The 16,154-nt window shown below is 32.9% G+C and overlaps 3 protein-coding genes across 4 annotated transcripts; 1 reads left to right on the top strand and 2 right to left on the bottom strand.

Annotated features, from left to right (window-relative positions):
• Positions 1 to 5: 5 nt before the first annotated feature.
• On the bottom strand, positions 6 to 5,367 carry LOC144837989 (alpha-N-acetylneuraminide alpha-2,8-sialyltransferase-like). Its single transcript, XM_078693317.1, has 7 exons — positions 5,222 to 5,367; positions 3,816 to 3,968; positions 3,142 to 3,283; positions 2,814 to 2,926; positions 2,565 to 2,654; positions 1,711 to 1,958; positions 6 to 1,213 (listed from the first exon to the last, which is right to left on the bottom strand). The coding sequence occupies exons 1-7, from the start codon at positions 5,335 to 5,337 to the stop codon at positions 984 to 986; spliced, it is 1,092 nt and encodes a 363-aa protein (XP_078549443.1). The 5' UTR covers positions 5,338 to 5,367; the 3' UTR covers positions 6 to 983.
• An 858-nt stretch (positions 5,368 to 6,225) lies between these two features.
• LOC144837984 (heme A synthase COX15-like) lies at positions 6,226 to 12,680 on the bottom strand. Of its 2 annotated transcripts, none has more exons than XM_078693311.1 (10): positions 12,524 to 12,680; positions 12,155 to 12,220; positions 11,737 to 11,888; positions 11,126 to 11,248; positions 9,123 to 9,309; positions 8,522 to 8,686; positions 8,169 to 8,250; positions 7,713 to 7,867; positions 7,410 to 7,523; positions 6,226 to 6,708 (listed from the first exon to the last, which is right to left on the bottom strand). In XM_078693311.1, the coding sequence occupies exons 1-10, from the start codon at positions 12,587 to 12,589 to the stop codon at positions 6,577 to 6,579; spliced, it is 1,242 nt and encodes a 413-aa protein (XP_078549437.1). In that variant the 5' UTR covers positions 12,590 to 12,680; the 3' UTR covers positions 6,226 to 6,576. The 2 variants fall into 2 exon arrangements, with proteins under 2 accessions (XP_078549437.1, XP_078549438.1); XM_078693312.1 differs by having other exon boundaries at positions 12,155 to 12,217; positions 12,524 to 12,665.
• A 677-nt stretch (positions 12,681 to 13,357) lies between these two features.
• On the top strand, positions 13,358 to 16,116 carry LOC144837200 (TM2 domain-containing protein 2-like). The gene is made up of 4 exons (XM_078692215.1): positions 13,358 to 13,513; positions 15,022 to 15,103; positions 15,317 to 15,432; positions 15,626 to 16,116. The coding sequence occupies exons 1-4, from the start codon at positions 13,368 to 13,370 to the stop codon at positions 15,837 to 15,839; spliced, it is 558 nt and encodes a 185-aa protein (XP_078548341.1). The 5' UTR covers positions 13,358 to 13,367; the 3' UTR covers positions 15,840 to 16,116.
• The last annotated feature ends 38 nt before the right edge of the window (positions 16,117 to 16,154 follow it).

The following is a 16,154-nucleotide window of genomic DNA, read 5'->3' as shown; positions in this document are numbered from 1 at the left end:
TCATATGGATTTCTGAAATACAAAAGAAACATTTACTTCAAATTTATTCATACAAAATACATTTGTTTTACTTAGATAGGGTTAATAATTCCCATTGTTGTCTATTAGAACTCCGTTCACACGACAGTGTCGTGTTGTTGAATAATGGAAAATCATTACACAAACGGAACAAGTGTGAACGTAGCGTAATGTTGTATAGTCATAATGTTGAGAAATACTTAGATATTCTATAATGTAGTTAACATCTAGCACTGAACCACGGGTAGAACCGCCATTCCAAATTTGAGGGAAATCACACAAATCCTGTGGTTTTTTTAAATGCAAGAAGAAAGACAAAGGTTCTTCCTATTGTCCACAATTATGAGTCTAAATAGAAAAGGGAAATTGGTTGCGCAATACAATGTTTTTGATAGAGCAAATAAGTTAATCTAGGCTTAACTCAACTGAATTTGGTTAAAGATGTATTGTCCCAAAAAAACATGAAGATTAAATCAGTTTCAACCAAAAACCCATTGGATGGCAGTCAATTTGACTATTTTTTTGCTTTAAATTAATACAGGTAAATAATTTTCATTTTCGATCCAACTTTTGGTCAAAGTGAATAACAATTATGTGACACTAAAATGGCATATTCAACAAAAAAATTATTATATCATTATTAAAAATATTTATTTAGTATATTTGGGATTTCCCCTAGATCTAACATCTAAAACAAAAACTATTGGCATAATAGCTGACCTACAAAACCTTTTGAATGAAATTCAAGTCGTTGTTTATGCACCAATCAATACAAATAATTATGTAAATCACAAAACATCTAATAATCTAAAGTATAGCCTACATATTCAACAAATGTTAGGCAGTCGTGCTACCATACAGGGTTTTACACAAGAATTTGACGTTGGACAACTGTGGAATCATATTATACGCCGGACTGGAAACCGTGTTGGAACGCGTAATTTGTGAAAGACTCTTTAGTCACGTCACGAATCACAGTTAGTATGAATTTGCAGAATTCCTTGTTTATGCATTTGTAATAGAGCGTTAAACTCATCACCGAAACCATGAGTTTTGGATGACCCACTTGTTGGCCATTCATTTGCGTAGTAATGGTAGCGTACAGGTTGATCAGCCCAGTTTAATGCAAACGGCCAAAATCCATACAAATGAACTTCACTGCAAAATGACAACGCATTTGTCACCCAATAAATACCTACAAAATTGAGAAAATGAAAATGATTACATAAATTAAAAATGATAATTGTTATAGGCCGAAAGATTGTCCAAAAGCAGGAATAACAAATACTGCGAGGATTTTGAAATAGGTAAAAGTTGTAAAGTGAAGGGCTAATGTTTCACCCGATTCCCAGTGCTATATCTCCACATACTATCTATTTCCGAAGTATCATAGGAATATTTGGTAATACAGCATCTCATGTGGTGCCTGTATCATGTAAGGTTAAGGGTTAGGCTACTCAAGATACATGCGAAACACATGTGATGTTGTATTACCAAATATTCCTATGATACTTCGGAAATAGATACAGTAACGAGAATCGGCTGAATGTGTTATATGTTGCATTTTGCTGGGCACAGGGGTGCAGGTCGGATAAATCCGCCTATAATAACTGAAACATCATAACATGTAAACAAAATGTACTGTAAACATTACATCACTAGTGTTTAGTGTCAAATGACGTAACAACTTACCGCTAGAAAGGTGTTTTTTAACGTTCACGCCTCTGGTGTGCCAAAAGGCACTCATCAATCGCCAATGGTTGGGATTTCCAAACAGAATTTTCAAATGTTTTAGTCTTGATCGAGTTGTTATAAGAAGACGTCTGCAAGTTTCCATGGTATTCGGATGGGCAAATGCAGACGCCCAAATATAATGATTATACTGCTGTACATATTTAAGAAACCTCTTACGATCTTTATAAAAAACAAATCCACCAAATCTGTAAAAAACATAAATAAATAATAAAACAATGTACAGTATGTTTAGTATCTGCATAGGCCAATAAACAAAATAGCAATAGACAAAATGTAGGCAATATATATACACTAAACCACAAAGTGTACAAAAGTATCTAGTGTCATTATATTTTAAAGATATATTTTTTTTAATTTTTTTGTTTTGAACATACCATTTTAATAATTTTATAAGTGAAATAATTATTTTTGTTGATTTTTTTTTCTACAGAAGTGAATAACTTTATTAAAACTGCAAAATGACCTATTCTCAAAATCTGATTTTATTAATCTTTATTTTTCATGTTTTTGGGGGACAAGACATTTAAAGTAACTTGTTTGCTAGCGGTTCTGGCGTTGCGCCTTAGAACTTATCTCTCTGGAAAGAATTCGGCGCATTATAAATATGAATTGAATTGATTAATCCAATCTTTCTAACGCTCATTATTTAGCTTTTGATGAGCAGTAATCTGGAGCTTCAAACAACCACCATCTACAAGGTGTAGATGCCACATGACCTATCTCGTGTGGTAAAGATACAGCACAGAATAGCCTCTTACCTAAATTTATGAATGTTTATGTGCAAAACCTACTGTTTTCCGATTTGTGATGGATTTAAAGTTGTGATGTCAGATCTAGAACCAACATCTTTCCTATGTCCATTAAGGGGAGGTAAGTTAAATCTGAAAAAAATAAATGACAGTACTGTGTTGAAACACCGGTTCTCGTCAAATCACTGAAGGATTTGAAACTTTTGAAACGTTGAGCCCAGTTGCAATCTTGGAGCGCATTTGGATTTCAGATACAAAAGAAACCTAACCTATATTTATTTCACAATTTACCTTATTACAAAGTCAGCATCATCAATCTGTCTTCCACAACTGCTGTTGTTTAAAATACCACTACTTCCTACAACACTACATACAGTAGGTCGACCAAAAGTTAAGTGTTGCTCCTGTAAAAACAAGAAACATTTTTAATAATTTTTATACTGTACTTTTTTCTTTTTTTTTAAATTAATAAATTAGACATTTTTTTAAATTACCATTTTTAAGCTCTGTCTATACATATGACAAAAAATGATGATGTCATATCACTACCATATTTGGGCACATCACACTAGTTTGATAGTGTAGACAGAGCTTTAGCTGATGATGATGATATTCTTACGTGAGGCAGAAAGTTGAACATGTCGGAGGGTATTTTCCTTATTGGTATTTCTTCTAATGCAAAATTCATTCTTTTAGCATTTGCCATGTTACGTCTTGAAGCAAATAACATCGAAGGATTTGAAACTTTTGAAATTTTACTTCTGCAAACAAAACAATAAAGTTAAAGATATATTGTCCATTAAAAAAAAAATTAAGATTAATAAAAAAAGACTTTGAATAGGCCATTTCGTAGTTTCTTTCTTTTTTTTATATAAAAATTTCATTTCATTTTGTAGTTTCAATAAATTTATTCACGTCCATAGAAAAAAACAATTTAAAAAAATAGTGTTTTCACTTATAAAAAGACAAAATAAGTGTTTAAATTCAACCAAAAACACATTGACTTCCAGCTAATTCGACTATTTTTTGCGTTAAATTACAGTTTTTTCAGGTAAATAAATTTGTTTTTGATCCAATTTTTGGTCAAAGTGGATAATTATTATGTGACATTAAAATGGCATATTCAAGAAAAAAACATTTTTTTTCAGGTGACAATATATGGTATAAATATATATATAAATAAAAAATAAAATATTGGTTGGTTGTCATCATTATTAAATAGTTGAAAATGTAGAAAACAAGATTAATGCATATGATTCACTTATTTATACAAATTCACAAATAATAACTCACTTTATATCATTTATTTTAGTTGTGTTAAAATGGAAATTTCCATTTAAAAGCTTGTGAATTTGCTGCAGATCAAAGCGTTCAGCTTCTTTCTTTGTCATCAAAAACAAATCATAGTCGTCATATCCAGTTTCCTCCTTTACCACATTACATTTCCTAAAATTATAATAGTACATCTTTTTATACAAATATTTAGTTTAAGCTCTATCTACACTATCAAGCCTTATGTGACAAAACAATGCAATGTGCCCATATATGGGCATGGTGATGACATACCACTACCATATTTAAGCATATCACTACCATATTTGGACACATCACACTTTTTTGTCAAACTAGTTTGATAGTGTAGACAGAGCTTAAGTCAATGTTGGGCAGATACATCAATGTATGTTGTGTTTTACAATCACTGACTACCTTATTTAAGCCGAAATTGATGTTGAATACTGTATTTATTCGAATAATATAGTGTTTTGATAAACTTGTTACTGTATTTTATTAACCTTGTTGTATTTTTCATATTTAGGTGCATGTTACCAACAGCCAAAACAAAAGCGCTCCACTAAAATAAAATCTCCCTCCGCTCTCCTAAAACCCCTGGGGCGTTTATTTGAATAAATACGGTATTATATCTTCAAACTTTGCTATTCCAGTATTTATTTATTTTAAAAATTTTATTTCAACAATATTTTATGAGGGTGGTCCATCCAGCATCAGCTGATCATTAGGAACCCTCAAACAATACAAACAGTAAATACAAAATAAACTATAAAAGCACAAAATCAACAAAGATATAAAAAATAAATATATATATATATATAAATATACAGTAGGCCTACAATGAAAGAAGGATAAAAATAAAATCAGAGAGAGAGAAGCAGGTGTTTTTTTAAAAGAGATTTAAAGGAGAAGAAATTGTAAGAGTTACGAATGCTTAAAGGTAGAGAATTAAAGAAAGAAGGAGCATTGAAACTAAAAGAAAGTTCTGTTAATCAGTTTAATGTATCTTAATTGTATTTTATCATTATTTGTTAAATATTAGATTAATAAAAATAAATATAATTTAAAGACTGGATTAAATACAATTAAAATCCCAAAGACTTGGCATTTTGTGTATGTGTTTGTCTTGTGAACCTCTGAGGGTCTCTAATGATCAGCAATAGCTGGATGGATCACCCTCTAATTAAATATGGTAAAAAAAAAACAAAAACAAAAAAACATAAACACACAATGTCAAAACTATTAACATTATTCAAACGTAATATTCTTGTACTTTCTTTTATATATTGATATTTCTAACGGATCAACGAGTTCATTAAGACGCCTGGCCTACAACCTTGGTTCTTTGGCCTCAGAATTAATTAATCAAATAAACAAACATAAAAGGCATTACACAATTGATTGATTACCTTCCCATTATCCTACAGAGTGGTTCAACCATCACCAAGCTCACTTTCATCAACAAAAGAAATAAACAGGCCGACAAAAGTAAACGGAATATCGTAGATCTGCGTCGTATTTCCATAGGAAGATTTTCACTGCTGTATAATTTAAATATTCTGTAAAACCAAAACTAATAGATGAAAAAAAAATTACAAATTTGTTATGTAGTTATAAGTTCAGTATTGGATTTAACTTTATATATTACATGATAACTTTTTAATAATTTAACTTTATACATTATATGATAACTTTTTAATAATTTAACTTTATATATTACATAACTTTTTAATAATTTAAATTTATACATTACATGATAACTTTTTAATATTTTATGAATAAATTCTAATTCCACCCCTGATAAAATCACACATTGACTTTTGTAGGATAGTTGTTTTTTAAAAATTAATTATTCCAAGACACTGCACCTTAATACATCTATTACTATTAAAAATAGAAAAAGCAACCAAAACATTAATTTGAAAACATCCTTACAACTCATTCAACTTATTATACACTATTACATTATATATATATATATATATATATCACATTACGAACTAAATATTAAGTAAAGAGAAAAATGAAAATAAATTCTACTCACCTTCACAGTGTGCATAACTTGTCTTGTTTGAAATGAATTTTAAAGAAATATTGAAATTTAACCATGGGCTTTTTAGCTACGTCGATCAGCTACGTCATTGCCCTATTTTCTTATATTCGTATTCACTTGAATTGATAATCAATAATCAATACAAAACAATCATTATGTTATTGTGTTACTATAGATCAAATATATCGACTTGATTTATCATTTTTTGGCATGAATTCATAGTTATGTCATTAACACAAAATCAGCTAAAATAAATATTCCACAGACCAACGCTGTTTTTCAATTTATGCTATGCAACATCATTTTATTTTTAGGTCTAATCATGGCAAGAAAAAAGACAATGCAGTGTTGTATGTAGAAATAATGATGATTTATTACTCTCTCATGATTCTGAACCTGATATCTAGAATTCATTTCCTTTCATTATTTATTCAGTCTACTTCAATATATTCCTAAAAAAAAAAAGAAATTTGGGAGACCAGGGTCAACCTAAGTGAACTTAATCACTGTAGCTGAGCCGGTTAACCCCAGTTTACAAATAAAAGACACAGAAGACAGTGATATCGAATCAAAATGAATGTGAACTTTTCTAATGAAGGATGATTTCTAGGACTGCAGCATTATTATTATTATTTACTTTCTATACAAATCTGCACTTACACAAATCAATTTATTATCAATGCTTATTTCGGTATCCTTCTAAGTTCATGCTTATTTCGGTATCCTTCTAAGTTCATGAGAAAACCAGAGAGCTATTGTTAACAAACTCAAAGATCCAAATTGATGAGATGCTGCCAGGCTAGTTGGTACATAGTACAATAATGTACATATACCTAATGTAACCTTAAGTATAAAAGAAAACAAAATATGTATAAGCAAAATCTATCCAATGCTAAATTATTGTAGTTGCCATGGAAAATGGTATATTTCATATATATTCATAACTTTCAAAAGCTAAGAGACCAAAATCACCAATCAATAATAAATAAAATAATAAACAAATGCCATAAATTCTCGGTTGGGGAACTTTTTTCACTCAGCTACTATTTTCATCTAAATTACCATTTTTAAAATGAATATTAATTAGAGCTATACGAAGATTGTTTTTGGGCGAATAAGTAGATTATGGTTAAGATTGCTTGCTTATGATTTCCAGGTAGTTGGGTTCAAGCCCTGGGACTCAAAAAAACATAAAAAAACAAATACAATTTGCGTCAGTAGGCTATAGATGTTAATACTTTCTTTAGATTTATACCATCACACTCATAAACATTAATTATTTTTATACTGCCATACAGAGCAGATGAAATTGGGAGAATTTTTTGGTTTATCCAAAATATCTGGAGAAATTGCATTGTAGCGGGAGACGACTATATATACACTTAATATTGAGCCATTATCGGGAGGATTCAGAGGTCTGTATGTCTATGGAGGTAATAGTATTGAATTGCAATATTCTTCATACAGTTTACTTTTGTATAGTAAATCTTTACCTTAATTTGGGTTCAACGACTTTATTAATAATTGTGGTAAATTATACTGACCTGTAATGCGACCATTCCCAGCATGCAATTGGCCGCAAGGTTTGCTCGTTTTGTGAGAGGAATTCGACGTGTGAGCGCCCACAATGACACAACAGCCAGTGCTGATGTAATTCCCTAAGATTAAAAAAAAATAATAGGAAAATAATGTTTAAAACAAAAAAAAACATTTCAACTCCATCATGGAATTCTAAAAAGCAACTAATTATATAGCACAAATCAAGGGTCAAAGTTTAAATAACAAAAGAAATATCACACTTTTTTTGTCAAACTAGTTTGATAGTGTAGACAGAGCTTTATACTTACTAACAACCTGTGGTCAAACTGAACTGTAGTAGAGTTTTCAAAAAAGTTTTTCCACTTAGGGTCAAAGGTCAGGATATCTTGTGGTATCCACCTGTTGGCCATTTTAGGAAACGAATTGTAAACAAGTCCAGCATCTAAGCCTGCTACAAAAGCTCCTGCCAAAATAAATCAATCAATACCTCATTTATCTAAACTTGGGTGGGTAGTTTATTTATTTCAGATGCACTTGCTTTTTGTATATACAATTGGACAGTCTTAATAAGGTGACATTTTGTCACAAAGGTGTATATCTTCACTGAATAGACGTGTCCCAAAGGAATAAAATTTCCTCATTTTATGTTAAACTTTCTTTATACTATTGACATTTTTTTAGTTTTGAAAATATGAAATATGCAGAGTATATTATGTATTATTTCTTAATATTCGACAATATGATAATTTCATATAAGAATTTACCTGATAATGCTGTAGCAAAAACAAGACCCACTGTACCATGTGCAAATCGTCGTACAACAGGCAGAAGCTTGCTTTCGGTAATCTGTATAAAAACAGCATTTCTATTTGTATTCAATAAATTGGGAGAAAAGCAGTCTGAACTACAATGTAATCGCCGTTCAAAAGGTCAGTAACCATGGAGAGTGACCATAGAATGTGCTTGCTTGACATCGTCAATCAGACATGCCAGTTGTAAGTTCTTACTTAGTCATGCACCATTATAAGGAACTTTGGGCACTATGGGAAATTCCGGGCACTATGAGAAATTCTGAACACTATGGAAAATTGCGGGAACTACGACTCCAATTACTTACTTGTATAGGTTTAAGAACATGAGATAAACCCTGCCAAAACATTAGAGCATAGAGAAGGAAAGCTGATCCTAGATGTGAGGCTAGTCTGTATTGGCTTACACGAGGCATGTCTGTTTTAGCTGGTTCTTCTAAACCACTCTTCACCATATACCAACCAAGAAGGCCCTTTAAAAGTTCAAGTGTAAAATACAAAACAAAAATCAGCTACAAAGAATAACAAATTAAATGTTGAACTGTTTTAATATTCACACAAAAACTGATGAAGTCTAGTTGACGAAACTGTCTTGAAACGCAAGTTAAATTTACTGGTTTACTATCAATAAACCACATACCAAGATGTTTTAATATTCATTTTTATTCAGAGTACTTTTGATTGAAGTTTTTAAAATACAGTAAAACACCTCCTTTGGAACATCCCTATTTAGGGGGGGCAGGGGGGGGGGCACCTTCTTATAAAATGAACATGGATAATTTTTACAGCAACCACTATGCAAGAAACACCTCTATTAAGGGGACAGTTTGTTGGGTAACAAGGTTATCCTCTTAAAAGGAGGTTCTACTGTATGGACCAATGAAAAAGAAGGAAAAAGCAATAAATTACCTGAAAAACTAATAATGAACCAAATAACAAAATCTTTGGTTTCAAAGCTTTACTAATCCAGCCTTTCCTCCAGAAATAAATGGCAGGTAAAATATACGCAACACCGATTGTACGACCCCACATACGATGACCCCACTCCATCAAAAAGATAAATTTAAATTCTTTCAATGTTATTTCACGATGAACACTACAAAAGAAAACAATTGATGTATCAAGATATTTGAATGATAAATTGCAATTGAAATTGATGTCACAAACATTAATCACAAACAAATTGACATGCTAGTATTGGTCCGATCTGTTCAATAAGAATAATTTACAAAATTAATAGTCATAACTTCTTAAAGGGGGATTCTGGGTTTAAAATTGCTTTTAAATATCGTTTATTTATTAAATAAAAAATATTATAACAATATAGACATGTCAGAATAAAGAAGTAATAACGAGAAATTAAAAAATTAAATTTCATATACATTTTAGGGTAAATTCATGGAAAGTCTGTTTTTCAGCAGCTTAGGGAAGCTCATTAATATTCATGAGATATTCACAAAATCACGTCATCAGTGGATTCCAAACTCGCGACGTCATGTATGTACGTTGTGTTTGTCAACTAATTTACATCTCTCTCCCCTGTCAAACCACGACCACCCGATCATTGTGAAATACATTTTTTGTAGATTTTCTAAGCTAGGCCTAAAGTGTAATAATAACAGTAGTATCATATATTTATTTGACATTTAATGAAATACAAAATTTAGTACAGATTACTCCATGGTACAGATTATATATAGATTGTATACAGTTATACTATTTTTATACCTCGAATAGTTCAGATCGTATTATCGGCTTCAAGTACTAGGCTAGGCCTAGCCTAAATCATTTTTTGTCATGGGTGAGAGCCATTCTGACTAGGGATTCCATGCCACGATGGCTACCCTACGTTTTAAAACATTGGGGCCCATCATGGGCCTAGCTAGCCTACTACTAAACGATTGGCCCATAAATAACAAAACTCAGTGGATCCAAACCCATCCTATCAACCAAACTCCTAAACAATCTAAACCTAAAACGTTCTACAAAATCTGCTGTAAATATTGAGGCAAAACAAGGTCCGATCGCCGTCCGCACGTATGGTGTCCCGATCGTCTAAGTACGCCTAAAATAGGCCTAGTTTACTCTCCAAAAAAGCGGATACTGCATCAAGCAAGTAGACCAGGTAGTAGGAAGGAGACCTGGCCGATCCGGCCCAGTTAAAAATTGAGCTAGCTAGTGTAGTAGACCCTATGCGAATTGATACTACCAGGCCTTTTACTATAGGCTACACTTGTTAAAATTAGCAATACTTATGTTTACAAATATTCCAACTCTCTCATTCGAGCTATGTTATCTATACCATTCCGGTAGGTCGAGTCGACCTTCAATCAAATACTGTATAAACGGGGTATACTCGACCCGACCAGTTTGGTATTGTATACTGTATCTGCTTATCACGTGACGATGCCAAGCATGGGCAGAGAGAGCACGTGTATCATCGTCTCGCTCTCCTCGCTCAGCAGGAATGTATACGTTACGCTTCATTGATTTTGAAGGCTTTCCCTAAGTCAGTGCGAAAATCGGCAAACGTAAAGTGCAAACATATCTAAGTTTTCACTGTTTTGATAAATTTTCATAGAAAATTGACTTCATAAATGGGAAGACCGACTAAAATTACATCAGATAAGTATAATTTTACAAAAGTAATTGATATGGTTAATGATAACGAGTCGTCGGAAGATTGACCATTTCACGAATTTCCTATTCTGTAACACAGTGTCATATCGCCGTAGCTGCACTTGTAATCTGGCCTCATTTCACAGCCTTCGTTCTGCTTCACTGGGCGCTTATATAAATTGAAACTTTTACCGTTCAAGAGACAAACAAATATATTTTACATTTTTTACTATTCATTTTAAACCCGGAACCCCCCTTTAAAAATCAAAATTATGATAAACAAATGTTCTCACTACTTATATTCTGGAAATTGTTTATATCGTTCAAATTCTTGTTTCCATTCCTCTTCACTTCTTGGTGGTTTCATGCCTTTAATCAAATGCCAATTAGTCATAGATAACCCAGATTCTGTCAGTCTGAAAGTAAGTAAGCAAGCACTATTAAATGAACAAGTAAAATACACATAATGAGGGTTCATGCCTTTTCTATGACACCATTAATAATAACTATTGCGATACTCAATTTATATCCTCCATTCTTTTTTATTTCTCTTTGTACTTTGTATGTATGTTTAAGAATGTGTATGATGAATGGAAATAAAGAATCACCCTCCTGGTGCGAAAAATGTACCTTTGCACCTGTTACCAAACCAACAAGACTCTAGGAAACATCACCAACATACACACTGGTTATATATGCACTACAACTGTACTGACAACCATACCACAGGGGCCCATCAACCACCCTCCTGTATTTACCTGGTTATACCGCCAAGTACCACTGCACCGGCTACCATACCAAAGAGCCTAACAACAACTTAACCATCCTATTACCTGGTTATACCGCCAAGTACCAAGCACCTTCTATCTTACCACAAGAGCCTAGCAACAACCATCCTGCTTACCTGGTTACACCGCCAAGTACCACTGCACCGGCTACCATACCGCAGGAGCCCAACAACCACCATCCTACAATCTTCTCACCTCGTGCTGGAACAGCTTTCTTTGTGGTTGTGTGACGTATAAAACTTACAAACGTATTCAACCTCGATTTCCTCTAAAAAAGACAAAAAATAAATCGGTGTCAAATACAAAAATGTATTTATTTTTGTTTATTTAATCATAATTCATTACAAAACGAAAGAATTTTTGAATAAGCACTATTTTTAACTAAAAATATTATCTATTTTTTTTCCTTTTCAATAATTAATAAATAGTCTTTACACAAATGTGAGATTTAATAGTGATACGAGTAAATAATAACTAGTTACTAGTAATGCAGTAAATAATGACGAATGTAAAATGCAGAAAATATTAAATCACCTGAAACACTGTATGTTTTACACAAGGGAAAACCGTTGAATATGAAAGTACTGTCCTGGACGGCTGCTGTGAAAATACAAAATGTTGTATGTAAATTTGTTGTAGGCCTAGTCTGCCAAGATAAAAAGTGCGATCAATGTTAATTATTATGGCGAAGGTTCCTCTCTCATGCCATGGGCAAATGTACTGTATCTAGCCTAGGTGCTACTGCACTTTTGCAATCTCTCGAGATTACCCCAAAAAATAAACATTCGGAGTGACCGTGAAGTCTTATGCCCAGTTTGGTGCGAAAGTACAGTAGCTTCAGAGGAGGACAGAGAGAGGAGTAAGTAAGTATAGCTAGCCTAGGCCTAGCCTAACATTGTATACCTTGTTTCTTAAAACTTGGCACTTAATTTGATTATATAAAAGATTGGATAGTTGACGACAGAACATAATTGAAATGTAAATAGGTCTAGGCTAGGCTATCCTCTTCTTAATCTTGATGTTTTTTGGTTATTTTGCATGCTTTTCGAAATCGAAAAAGTTTTTAATTTGTAGCGCCCCCTCCAACACCAGAGCCATATATAGAGAGAGTTACGGCATTGCGTTCACGGATTTTAGAAAGTCACGTGGTGTGCACGCCGGCCATGTTTGTGTCCAACTATGCCTATGTAGCGTATGGAGTCGAGTCATTTGCTTAAAAAATGTATAACATTCACAAGGCTTTCAATATCGAATTTAATATCAAAACAATTAATTTGTTTAAAGGTTTTTGTTAAGATAATAACGAAATCATAAAGTTACTGCGAACATGATTTTTAAACAACAAAATGTAAAAACAATGCATTACTATAGAGAATCGCTGTACAAACTAAACGCGCACGCGTAGAGCGTGCATGGAGCGCACAACCAGAGCCGTTCCGAAATTGCTATTTTTGTTGTTTTTAATCATGTTCGCAGTAACTTTATAATTTTTTTATTATTTTAACAAAAACCTTTAATCAAATTGATTGTTTTGATATTAAATTCGATAATTAAAGCCTTTTGAATGTTATACATTTTCAAAACAAAAGACTCAACTCCATACGCTACATAGGAATAGTTGGACACAAACATGGCTTCTAATCCATTCGAAGTCGTAACTCTCTCTATATATGGCTCTGTCCAACACAGCGGTACAGCGCCCCCTACAGGATGTATCCCCCACAATGTTTTTTTTACAGTCGCCGCTATGTTATGTTTTCTTTTATTACTCTCTCATTTTTTAATAATTAATGGTTATTTATTGCACATTGATGTACCGCAAAACACAGAATGCTTGAGTGAATCCTGTGTTACGTATCAACCCGAATCTCCACTCATTTTATGTTCATATCTGTAAGTGAAACGAGTCATATGACAGGCCTAGTCTTGCCTATCCTAGGCCTATAGGCCTAGCAAGAAGAAAGTTAGATAGAAAGATACCTAAGCCAGGGCCTACCTAGGGGCTAGGTAGGGTTGTTGGTCAACTCGTACCCAAACCAACCCGTACCCATGCCAACTCTAGGTAGCCTAGCCTTCTAGAGTTAAGTTAGCTGCCGCCTACCTAGTTTAGTGTAGTAGGCCCCTCTAGCTTACTAACAGAGAGAGATCCCTCTACTACTGGACTAAAAAACTGTATTGCCTTTTGCTTTTCTTTTTAATTTAGGCTGTAACACACAATTCATGAAGGATGTAATTTAGTTGGCGTTATTTATTATTATTATAGCCGCTGTCTGATGCCTATCTAGGCTAAATATAACTATTACTGTAATTTTTTTTAAAGTTAGGCCTAATTTAAGTATAAACTTTTTGATACTGACAGCCACAATATAACAGAATAAAATTATAATATAAAACCTACTAACTATGCATAGCCTATACGCAATGTGTATATGTAGCGTTTTAAATTTTACTAAAATACCTGCATGTAAAACAATCATATCGGCGATGAAATTTTTTTTTTTTTTCTTCATTTTGAAAAGTCATAAAATTAAGACACATAACTTGTCAATAAATGCAAAATGATCAAGTAGCCTATAACACTCATTGTCTTACAACACTGTTATTGTTTTAACTACTGTAAATCTATACGAAGGCCTACTACACATTTATACATTTATTATATTATCCTAAAAATTGAGCTGGTATCCACGCGTAGGTTGAAGAAAGATTCGTAATTGTGGCTCTGGTAACTAATTTTAAAATCATATTAAATTAACATTTTCGAAACTATAAATCAGGGATAATCTTTTTAGAACTTTCAAACAAGGGAGTATTTTTTTAATGATTTTTAAAAGCACATCACTCCATTAAAACCTGTAAAATAAAAATTAAAACACAAATTATGTATATAATAGGATAAACATTATAATGTATGCGACATTTAGCGCGACCAAAGTAACAACGCAATCGATATCAAACGCAACCGATATGATTAAAACAGCGTACTACTAGCGGCGGCGCTTCATAATCATACAGAAATAAAACCGTGGGCGACTTTGCGATGGGGCGACTTTGTGATGGGGCGACTTTGCGATGGGGCGACTTTGCGTTGGGGCGACTTTGTAATGGGGCGACTTTGCGATGGGGCGACTGTGCCGGGGCGACTTTGTTTTGGGGCGACTTTGCGATGGGGCGACTTTGTATTGGGCGACTTTGTATGAGGCGACTTTGCGATGGGGCGACTTGACTGGATCCCGCCTATACTACTACTGTAATTATTGGAATGACTCGAGACGACAAAAATGCTTTCTTCTTCCAGTCTATTATTATCATTAGCACTTTCTTCCCCATTCAGAAATACTTGATCTAAACCTACTATTAAACCTAAGGAAATATCTAATCTAATTTTCTTTTATTTGTAGACCAGAGGAGTTTATTGAGTGTGATCAGCCAGACAGCATAGACGAAGGCAATGAGACGTCTACTGAATATGGTTGTAAAACGGTAAATTGTTTTATTATTTGTTAATAATATTAATGCCTTATTCTTAGCGTAACATTTAAACCTTACTTAAAAAAGCGTATCACTTATCAGACTCACTAATATTATTAAAATTAATGATTTTAATTGTTGAATTGAATCCCTTAGCACGCCACCTTCTTTCACAGTTGATTTTTACAGAATCATACTTAATGTTTTTTAATTGTTTTCTTTCAGTATGGGAAAGTAAAATATCAAGATGTTGAAAGAACTAAAGTAAAATGTCGCCCCCTACCAGGTATTGAATGTTACGGTTCAAGAGAATTTGATAAATCTGGTGTTCCCTGTATAAAGTGAGTATTTTCTTGTGGATAGTGCTATCCCAGAATGCAATCGTTAAATACATTATGATTCAAAAAATTGCCAAACCTGATTTCAATATTTTTATTAACTTGATAATAATTAATTTCATTCAACAATTACTTTATTCTTCATAAATAACATAATCATATTCATTAACACTTTTAAACATTTTTTTTTATTAAGGTATGATAATCATCATTTTGTGTCAACATTACTCTTTTCAATTCTACTCGGATTTTTCGGAGTTGATCGTTTTTGCTTAGGACACGTAGGAACAGCAGTGGCCAAGTTACTAACGTTAGGTGGACTTGGTATTTGGTGGGTTGTTGATATCATCTTACTAGTTACTGGACAACTCATGCCTGCAGATGAATTCAGTTGGAGTCCAAATTGTTGATAAGATTTAGAAGTGAGGCAAAAACAATTGGGGTAGGGGGGTGGAGGTTGCTAGTGTTTAAATATGAGCTGAAATGTGTGACTTCTTGCACTTTAAAGAACCTGGTGCATCTCTTGGTACAATACCATGTGTAACATCTACTAGTCCACTGCGCTTGGATAATACATATAAAGTGCAATATAAATATGATGTAAAACACTTAAAACCGTTTGTATTAGGCCCTGTGTAAAAGTCAACCATTTTGATTATTATGAAATAATTATAATTCTATACAATTGCTCTTGACTAGAGTGGGTGTTACTGAATTTAACTTTA

Source organism: Antedon bifida, chromosome 3 (genome assembly GCF_963402885.1).
Source record: "Antedon bifida chromosome 3, ecAntBifi1.1, whole genome shotgun sequence".
In the NCBI taxonomy this organism is placed as follows: domain Eukaryota; kingdom Metazoa; phylum Echinodermata; class Crinoidea; order Comatulida; family Antedonidae; genus Antedon; species Antedon bifida.
The sequence above is the reverse complement of the archived record's forward strand: the minus strand, read 5'-3'. Positions and strand labels throughout refer to the sequence as shown.

Excerpts from the sequence above, each read along its gene's own strand:
- LOC144837989 (XM_078693317.1), bottom strand. The coding sequence starts at position 5,337 with ATGGAAATACGACGCAGATCTACGATATTCCGTTTACTTTTGTCGGCC. Across the intron at positions 2,927-3,141 it reads TGTTCAACTTTCTGCCTCAC|GAGCAACACTTAACTTTTGG; the intron begins GTAAGAATATCA and ends TTGTTTTTACAG. Across the intron at positions 1,214-1,710 it reads TAAAAAACACCTTTCTAGCG|GTATTTATTGGGTGACAAAT; the intron begins GTAAGTTGTTAC and ends TCAATTTTGTAG.
- LOC144837984 (XM_078693311.1), bottom strand. The coding sequence starts at position 12,589 with ATGTTCTGTCGTCAACTATCCAATCTTTTATATAATCAAATTAAGTGC. Across the intron at positions 12,221-12,523 it reads GCCAAGTTTTAAGAAACAAG|CAGCCGTCCAGGACAGTACT; the intron begins GTATACAATGTT and ends GTATTTTCACAG. Across the intron at positions 7,868-8,168 it reads TTTTGCTACAGCATTATCAG|GAGCTTTTGTAGCAGGCTTA; the intron begins GTAAATTCTTAT and ends TTATTTTGGCAG.
- LOC144837200 (XM_078692215.1), top strand. The coding sequence starts at position 13,368 with ATGTTATGTTTTCTTTTATTACTCTCTCATTTTTTAATAATTAATGGT. Across the intron at positions 15,104-15,316 it reads CTGAATATGGTTGTAAAACG|TATGGGAAAGTAAAATATCA; the intron begins GTAAATTGTTTT and ends GTTTTCTTTCAG. Across the intron at positions 15,433-15,625 it reads TCTGGTGTTCCCTGTATAAA|GTATGATAATCATCATTTTG; the intron begins GTGAGTATTTTC and ends TTTTTTATTAAG.